This window comes from Benincasa hispida, chromosome 7 (assembly GCF_027475165.1).
Source record: "Benincasa hispida cultivar pf3 chromosome 7, pf3_genome.v1.1, whole genome shotgun sequence".
Lineage (NCBI taxonomy): Eukaryota > Viridiplantae > Streptophyta > Magnoliopsida > Cucurbitales > Cucurbitaceae > Benincasa > Benincasa hispida.
Window position 1 is genome coordinate 56123443 of NC_143484.1, and position 9945 is coordinate 56133387.

General features: G+C 28.9%; 1 protein-coding gene across 1 annotated transcript; it reads left to right on the top strand.

The window, feature by feature from the left end:
* Positions 1–7741: 7741 nt before the first annotated feature.
* On the top strand, positions 7742–9390 carry LGT8 (glucosyl transferase family 8). The gene has a single exon (XM_039037471.2). It carries the CDS (start codon positions 7943–7945, stop codon positions 9080–9082), a length of 1140 nt encoding a protein of 379 aa, XP_038893399.1. The 5' UTR covers positions 7742–7942; the 3' UTR covers positions 9083–9390.
* Positions 9391–9945: the final 555 nt, after the last annotated feature.

Consider the following 9945-nt stretch of genomic DNA (forward strand, 5'->3'; position numbering starts at 1 on the left):
CTATTTTCAACTTGTCATATAGTTACTATTTTAAAATTTGATTAAAATACTATTTTCATTTTTATATTTGGAGACTTATTCAATTTTAATCTGTTTATTTTTAATAAATTTTAAATTTAATTTATATGACTAGATTTTGTTGGTTTATCATTTTTTTTTATTACATATTAGTATTTTCAAGGTAAATATTAGAGACATATTTATATTTGTGTATTTTTTTTCTCCATGAATTTATCCCATGTGTATTTTTTTTCTCCATGAATTTATCGTTACTATTATTTATCCCATTTTAACTATTATAAAAATTAAGATAAAAAACACTTTGGTTCCTAAACTTTTTGGAAAATAACAATTTAGTCTCTGGATCTTCTTGTAACAATTTAAACCCCATATGGTAACTATTTCATCTTTGTTTTTGGAAATTAAGCATATGAATATTACTTCCAACTCCAAATTTCTTGTTTGTATCTACTTTTCATAAATGATTTAAAAAATCAAGTCAAATTTCGAGAATTAAAAAATTTAGTTAATAATTCAACGATTGTATTTAAAAAAAAAATACAAATTATTATAAGAAATATAAATGTCATAGTCTTAATTTTAAAAAACAAGAACAAAAAACTAAATAGTTACCAAACAATGCTTTAGTTATTGATTTTTAGTGTGTACCAATTTAGTTCTTGTAATTTCAAATTTGTAACCATTTAGTCCCAACATAAAAATATTGTCAAAATTAGATGTCAATTCTTATTATTTTATGATGTAGACTTTGTATTTTACAAAAATACCGAGCCTCTAATTAATTTATTAGTCTATTTGTGCAAGAAATATCATAAAATCTTAAGATTAATTTATACAATAGGAACAAAATCATTATAATTATAAAATATAAAAAATAAATTGTTACATATTAAAATTTAATAACTAAATTGTTATAAAATTAAAAATATAAGAATTAAATAGTTAAAAACCAAAATTTACAGGCTAAATTTGTTAGTTGTACCAATATTTAGAGACTAAAAATGAATTTTAACAGTAAGGTGAGTTCAAATCAATCCACACTTTTGCTGACTGCTGAGCTGGCCTTAACAATTTTCACAACTGGACTCCACAAAATTCAATTCAATTTTTATTTTTCCTTCTTTGTTATTTTTCAATCCTACTTATTTATTGAAATATTGCGTCATCCACGTTCCTCCTTATTCTTTTCTTGCATTTCCCTCTTTTCTATTCCTTTTCTCTGGATACTTCTTTCCAATAGAACCTTAAAAAAGGTAGCTCCATTTATTATTAACTAAGAAAATAAAACATAATTTAAAGAAAATAAAATTGGTTAATTTTTTTTTTTTTTTTAAAAAAGGGCATTTTTGGGCAATAATTAGGGTTGATATGGCGGATATCCGTTCCTTGTTGGAATTGGTCTGTTTTATTCTCTAGACCTCTCTGGCCGATGCTTGATTAAAAACCTATTAGGCCATCCAAATTCCAAAGAAAATAAAGAAACGGTCCACGTTGCACTGCTACTAACTGACAGCTGTCCGTCACTTACTTTGAATTCTCCACTTTTTTTGTTTGCATTTTTATTATTATTAAAATTTGAAAAAAAATAAAAAAAGTAAATAAAGGAAACAACAAGAAGCTGTGGAATTTGGTTGTTGGCTGTTTGTTCTGTTCTGTTGCTTATTTGTTGGTGGCAAAAGCAATGCTTTTTCAGGCTTCCACCTATAACTCAAAAGCTTAATGGCCTTTTCCCCCATACCTCCATCTTTCATGCTTCCACCTTAATTCCATTTTTTTTTTTCTTTCCATTTTGGACTTTGATCACTCTCACCAATCCATAATAACAATTGATGTAATTATGATGGATCGCGATCGCAAATATAATTAGATTGATTTTTTTTCACGTTTTACTTAGAATTATGAATTTGTTTGATAATAATCGCAATAGTAAACCATAAATGTGACATTATGTGGTTCTCATGTTCTAACAGTAACGATAATAGTAACCTAATTTTCAAACGCAATTTGATCAATCATCCTCCATTACATATTTGGAGGTGGATCTCATATATCAGTATAAGTATATAATGCAAGTAACACAATATTAAACATAATCAAATAGGACCCACTTTCTCACATTACTATTTATTACGTGATAAATGTAAATTTAATTCATCATTTGATGCTTAATTATGAGTACTAATCTAATGTGTTAGATATGAGGATGTAATTCGTTTATATCATCAAGTAAATACAAACAGATTATAAAAGTTTAGAGGATGGCACTAAAATAGTATACTCAATCATGCCTGTGATACCTGTCCTAATCAACAGCATTATTTTTATATATTTTTATTTTTATTTTATATTCATGCCTTGCAACTCACCACTTTTTTCTGATTATAATTTTTCCTTGATATGCTCGCTTCACATGTCACCATCATTTTTAATTTAAATGCGAAAAGAATAACTACAAATATTTACTACACAAACAAAGAAAAAGAAAAAGAAAAAACTTAATTTTATAATTAACCATAAAACAATGCCATTTTAACAACATGCAAGATGACCCTATTTCAAAATTAGTTAAAATTGTTTCACAAATATAACAAATGTAAGTTAAGGAATTGTTTGTTTGAAAACTTCCTCTATGCTGTAATCACTATTGTAATATTATTTTTTAATATAAATATTTCTATAACGTACATTTTCCTTATAAAAAAGATTATATAACAAATTAGTTTGATGGCACAATATTAAGAAACAGTCATATTAATTATAAACATTTTTTTAAACATAGTAAGAAGGTTTTTTATTTATCAATCATTTAAATGTAATTTTTAGATAATTTATCTCTCAATTGTTTTTCCAAAAACAACTTTTAAATGAATCTAAATGCTTTAAGTGCTTTTCATTTATTAAAATTTTTACAAGGCACTTTTGGTTATCTAGAATTATTTAAAAAGCTATATTCAATTTAAATTGTTAATTTTTAAAAGCGTTTATACTTTATAGAAAAAATGAACTTGGAAGTCAAGGGGTCATTTGGTGAAATTATTATTTATTTTGTTCCATTTTTTTTTTTTTAAATAAATATGGGACACCTTGTAACTTGTAAGCCTTGAATATTTCTCGTTTTCAAGAAAACATTTTTAAATTGAATAAAGACTTACAAATAAAAAAAAAAATTCCACTTTGAACTCGTAAAATAAAATTAGCAATAAACATTCAATTTTTTTTTCGAGTAAAATATTGATTGTTTTAATTTAACATTGTGAACAATAAGTAATAAATAGTAATAAAAAATAATTATAACCACGCCAAGTACCAAATGTGACCAAGATTAAGAGTAGATGAAAAGTGTAAAAACTAACCTCGACATTTTAAAAATATAGGAAAACATAATTAAATTTTTTAAAAAATTAAATCTTATAAGTGGCCAAATTATGTTCACCGACCAAAAGAACATATGAATTAAAATTTCCCAAATTGCCTTTAAAACAAGCTAGGAACATTTTGGGGAAAATAATAATAATAATGCACATGGGATTCTCTGATAACAAGACTAAAAAATGACTCTGGTAGAGATTTAAATAATAACAGAGAAGATTATTTTTTAATCATTCTTCTTACAAGAAACTTAATTGACATTTTAGACATTGTCATACTAAAATTTTCACCAGTAGTTATTTGGTTAAGTTACAAAATTAATCTTTAGTTTTTTTAGCTCCTATATATTTGATCACTAAACTTCCAAAATAGTTTAATATGTTTATCAACTTTAAATTTTTTACCGAATAAGTTCATAAATTTGAAAAAATGTCCAATGTATTTTTTTCTTTTAACTTTAAATTTCATATTTCATTAAAATTAGAAACTTTAAAAAATATCTAATAGATCTCTAAAATTTTCAATTATGTACTTAATAGTATTTTTCCCTATGATTTTTAAAAATGTTGTTTACCTATTTGACATTTTTTCTTTTAATTTATATATCTACTCAACATAAAACATAATTTTACAGTATAAATAGTCATGAAATTAAGTTATATACCTGTTATTCGTTTTAACATATCGGATACTTATTAGACACAAATTAACTATTTATAAAATAATTATACAATATTAAAATTTTAAAAACCAAATAGATATAAATTTAAAAATTCATAAAATAATCTTGAAAAATGATTAATAGTTTTTGAAATATATTTTATTAAACTATTTTCCTCCAATTTAGAATTTCACCCCAAGAAAAATGAGGCATTAATGAAATAATCCCGTATTTATTGTAAGAAAGTAAAACAGTAATAATAATTATTATAAATATTATGATAATAGATGTTTAGTAGATGTGCATGTTTAGTGTCTATTGATCATGTGTTATGTCCACATTTTTTAAAATGTTGTTCGTGTGTCTCAACATTACACATTATTAGTGTCAATGTAATCCATCTCCTATTTGTCAAATTGTCTGTAAATAGTGATGTTTGATGGATTTTGGAATACACATATGGGACAAAATCTATGAAAATTGGATAAAATGGGATTTTGGAGAAATTTATTATTTCATATTTTGTTGATTTATTTTATTATTATTATTATTATTATTATTATTATTATTATTATTATTATTATTAATATATATTATATTTATTTCAATATTATATTTTATTGGTATCCTTGTTCCTATTGAGCTTCTCAAGTTCACAACATGTTACTAGCACGAGCTTCTATTGTAATCCTCGCTAAAGATAGGTCGTAAAGATATGTTGATTTTTCTCTCTTCGTTATAATTAATAAATTAAATGTTGTTTTACATATTTGTTATATATTAATATTATAAATATAATATTCTGTAATAGTGTTACTATGAAAATATTATAAAATTAGAAAGTGTAGCATTTGATATTGATGATACTAATTATTTGTCATTAGTGTTTGATGTCAAAATACATTGGATGTCATAAAAATGTGATAATCATAAAACTTTTTTTCTTCATAAAACTCGTCGTAAATGGATGCACTTGAGCCTCCAAAAATTTAAATCAATATGTTAGAGAAGACATTTTTCTACGTTGGGATATACTCCTGCAGTAGCAATATCGAGAGAAATATTTTAAAAGTATCATGCACTCATATGATGTTTTCTTATGGTTAAATGAAATAACGAGTTATTAATTTAAAATATATATATAGAAATCTCAGCCAACTAGAGCTATCGAGAGAAATATTTTAACATTCCCTCAAGTGAATGTTGTAAATTTTAATAATTGTGGAGGATGAAAAATCATGAATCTCGATCAACTGAAACAACAACATTCCCTGAAGTGAATACCGTGAATTTTAATAATAGTCGTGGTTGAGGTCGTGACTGTGGCAAATGAAAAAATAATTATTATTTTCATGGTGGTCGTTTTAATCATTAAAATTTTAAAAGAACCACACAAAACGATTATCACAAAGAAAAAATTCCATAAGATAAGAGTTCAAAAAGTGTTGAAAATAAATGCTTCCGATGTGGAATTACTGAGAATTGGTCATGTACCTGTCGTACGTCAAGACACTTAGTTGACCTCTATCAAGCATCATTGAAGGAAAAAGAGAAAAATGTGGAAGCAAATTTTGTATACTAGGATAATGAGATATTTTACCTATCCAATATAACATATTTGGATGTGACACATTTTTTTTTCAAATCTCCTAAAGTGAAAATCAGCATAATTGATAGAACATCGAGTGTTACCTTTGACTTTGAAAATACTTGATTAAATGTTTTTTTTTATTCATCTCCATGTTTTTTTTTTCTCTTTTAGTAGATGTTAACCTTTGTATATTTGAAATGTTGTTTTTCTTATTGTAATTATTTTATTTCAATGGAGAAACCTGAATCATTTTCATATGTTGAGTGAATAAAAAATTAGTAAAGAAGATATATGTTTTGCAGACGGTGCAACTACGCATACAATACTTACAAGTAAAAAATATTTTTTTTCAAACTAACAATGCTGGAAGCAAAAGTCAATATAATAACAGGTTCTACAAACTTGGTTGAAGGATTTGGAAAAACAAATACCAGTTTGCCTGGAAGAACAAAATTTACAATTGACAATACATTGTTTTCTAGTCAATCAAAGATAAATCTACTTAGTTTTAATGATACGCGTTACAATCTTTATCATATTGAAACTGATAGAAATAATAATAGGGAGTATCTTTATATCATATCTACTGTCTCGTATGAAAATCGTATTCTGGAAGAGTTGTCTGCTTTATCTTCTGGATTATATTATACTCATATACGAGTAATTGAAACATATGCAACATGAACCTGAAGTTAACTAATCCATATACATTTACAACTTGACATGACAAATTAGGTCATCTAGGGTCAATGGTGAAGAGAATTATTGAGAATTCAAATGGATACCCATTGAAGAGCCAAAAGATTTTTTAATCTAATGAATTATCATGTGATTTTTACTCTCAAGGCAAATTAATAATTAGACCATCAACAGTTAAAGTGGGGACTGAATCACCTGAATTTTGAGAACGAATTCATGATGATATATGTGGACCTATTAACTTACCAAGTGGACCATTTAGATTTTTTTATGATATTAATAGATGCATCCAGCAGACAGTCACACGTGTGCTTATTATCAGGTTGAAATCTTGCATTTGCAAGATTACTTATTCAAATAATTAAGTTGAGAGCACAATTACCTAATTATAAATTAAGACCATTCGTTTTGATAATGTTGATTATTGTATGTCAATTGGGATAAGCGTTGAACATCCTATAGTTTATGTTCATACACATAATGGTTTAGCAGAATTATTTATTAAACGTTTGCAATTAATTGTAATATCATTACTTATGAGAGCTAAGTTTTCTTCATCTGTATGGGGACATGCTATTTTGCATGTATCGTCACTTGTACGCATTAGACCAATAGCTTATCATAAGTACTAGCTATTACAATTAGCTTATGACCATGAGCCAAATATTTCCTATTTGAGAATTTTTGCATGTGGAGTATATGTTCCAATTGCTTCACCACAACGTACTAAGAAGGGTCCTTAAAGAAGGTTAGGAATATATATTGGATATGATTCCTCATCAATTATTAAATATCTTGAACCCCAGACGGGTGATATATTTACTGCACGATTTGTTGATTGTCATTTTAATGAGACAAGTTTTCTAACATTAGGAGGAAGAATTAAAAAGTTAGAAAAACAAATTACATGGAATGTCGTTATTATCTCATTTAGATCCCTGTATAGATCAATGTGAACGTGAAGTTCAGAAAATATTTCATTTACAAATATAGCAAATCAGTTACCATATGTATTTATAAATGTTAAAGAAATTAACTAAGTCACATATATCAGTTGCAAAGGCTCCATCAAATGCAGTAAGTTGTCATAATAAGTCTAGAATATGTCAAAAGTGTGATAAATCATTCGGTTCCAAAGATAAAAATCCTCGAAAAAGAAATAATCAATAAATTTATGAAAGTAAGTATGAAAATATCGACATAGAAATGATTGACTTATGTGGAAAGAAAATATCTTATTTTATTTTATATATTAGGTTTAATTTATTTTAATATTATATTTTACTGATATCCTTCGGGTGTTCCTTAAGTTCATACCAATAATAATAATAATACACTTTTTATTTAATAAAAAAAGACAAAGTATTCTTTACTTGCTGAAGCAGACAGGGACTCAGACAGCCAACAAATTCCAATTATATAATATCCCCTTTCTCATCTCTTCTCTGTCACTCCCACTTCCTCTTCTACCCTCTCTCTCTCCGTCTCTCCCAGAGAGAGAAAGAACAACAACGCGCATAATCAAACCGCGTTTGGTAAAGTTAATAACCCTTCTTCTTCCTTCACTCTTTACATTCCCAGTCCCAAATTTTAATCCGAAAATGGAATCTCTGATTCTTCATTTCCCCTTCCGATTACCCATCTTCGCCTTTTCTCTCCTCCTCCTCTTCCCTTTCTGCTTCGCTATTCGTACTTTCCGATACCCACCGGCCGGATTCGCCGATTTCTCCCGCTTCTCCGAGGCCCCCGAGTACCGGAATGGCGCCGATTGCCCTTCTTCCTCCGCCGGCGATACGACGTCGTCCTCGTCCTGTGACCCATCTCTAGTCCACATCGCAATGACCTTGGATTCTGAGTACGTTCGAGGCTCCATTGCTGCGATTCACTCTGTCCTCAAACACGCTTCCTGCCCAGAAAACGTGTTCTTCCATTTCATCGCCGCCGAGTTCGACCAGGCTACTCCACGAGAACTCAGTAAACTCGTCCGATCCACTTTCCCCTCTCTTAATTTCAAGGTCTACATCTTCAGAGAAGACACTGTAATCAATTTGATTTCCTCTTCCATTCGCTTAGCGCTAGAAAACCCTTTGAACTACGCTAGAAATTACTTGGGCGACATTCTTGATTCCTGCGTTGACCGAGTCATTTACCTTGACTCCGACGTGGTCGTCGTCGACGACATTCACAAGCTCTGGAACATCAAATTGACTGGTTTTCGAGTCATCGGAGCACCCGAATATTGCCATGCCAATTTCACCAATTACTTCACCGAGAAATTCTGGTCCGACCCGGTCCTTTCCCGGGTATTCGCTTCCAGAACCCCCTGCTACTTCAACACCGGAGTTATGGTGATGGATTTATCCAAATGGAGGCTCGGGAATTACAAGAAGAAGATCGAGAGCTGGATGGAGTTGCAGAAACGCACACGGATTTACGATCTGGGCTCCCTTCCACCGTTCCTCCTTGTCTTCGCCGGAAATGTTGAGCCGATTGACCACCGGTGGAACCAGCACGGCCTCGGCGGCGACAATGTTAAAGATAGCTGTAGAACGCTGCATCCGGGTCCGGTGAGTTTACTCCATTGGAGTGGAAAGGGGAAGCCATGGGTCAGATTAGATGATAACAAACCTTGCCTTCTTGATCATCTATGGAAGCCGTATGATCTGTACAGAGCAACAGATTTGGGGTCGCCGGCACCGTCGTCGTATTCGTCGACATTGATTAGTTATTTAAGCTATTAGATAACGAAAATTAATTCTTTGGTACAGAGTCACCGATTCTTTCATTGATTAGCGGCGTGTACAGATATGGAAGATGGGGAGGAGATTGATCGATCTTGTTTGATTGATCTTAAAAATTTATTTGTTTTACAGAAGATTTGATTAATTGATATATTTGATAATTTTTGGATTATTAGGGAACAAATTTTTGGTGTTTGTGGGGTTGGATTCTTTTTGTAAGTAGGGAGACAGGAATTTGATTATTGAGAGTTTTGTTTATGAATGTGAAAGGGAAATGAATAACAGGCTGGTTATTCCCCCTCCAAGCATCTCTATGTTCAAGTTTCTGGCTTTTTAGCTGTCCCAAAAAAAAAAAAAAAAAAGAACAAAAACTTACCTAAATTAAATCATGTCACATAAATGCCCAAACTCAATTATAAAAAGTAGCTACCTAAAATTTAGAAACAAAATTTCCAAATACAATTAGTTAAAAGCAAGGATTTAACCATCTAATATCCTCTGTCAAAAAAAAAAAAAAACATCCGTTAATTTTTTTGGAAGATAATTGTAATGGATAGCATTTGTTATTAATCAAAGTGTATAACAACATTTAAAAAGAAAAAAAAAAAAACTTATATGGTTGATAGACTTTTACGAGTAATATGGTCTATCATTGATAGATTTCTACTAGTGATGTGACATTAAAAGATTTTCTAAAATTTGTTATATTTATAATTATTTTACATTATGTTATATCGGTTAATATTTTTGATCTGATTGCTATATTTCAACCGTCCCTTTTTATGAATATATTGATGGATATGATAAAATATCAAATATTTCTATAAATAAAAAGTTATAAATTTTAATGATTGAGTTATTTT

What these genes read in the sequence shown, in the direction of transcription:
- LGT8 (XM_039037471.2), top strand. Translation starts at nt 7,943, where the DNA reads ATGGAATCTCTGATTCTTCATTTCCCCTTCCGATTACCCATCTTCGCC.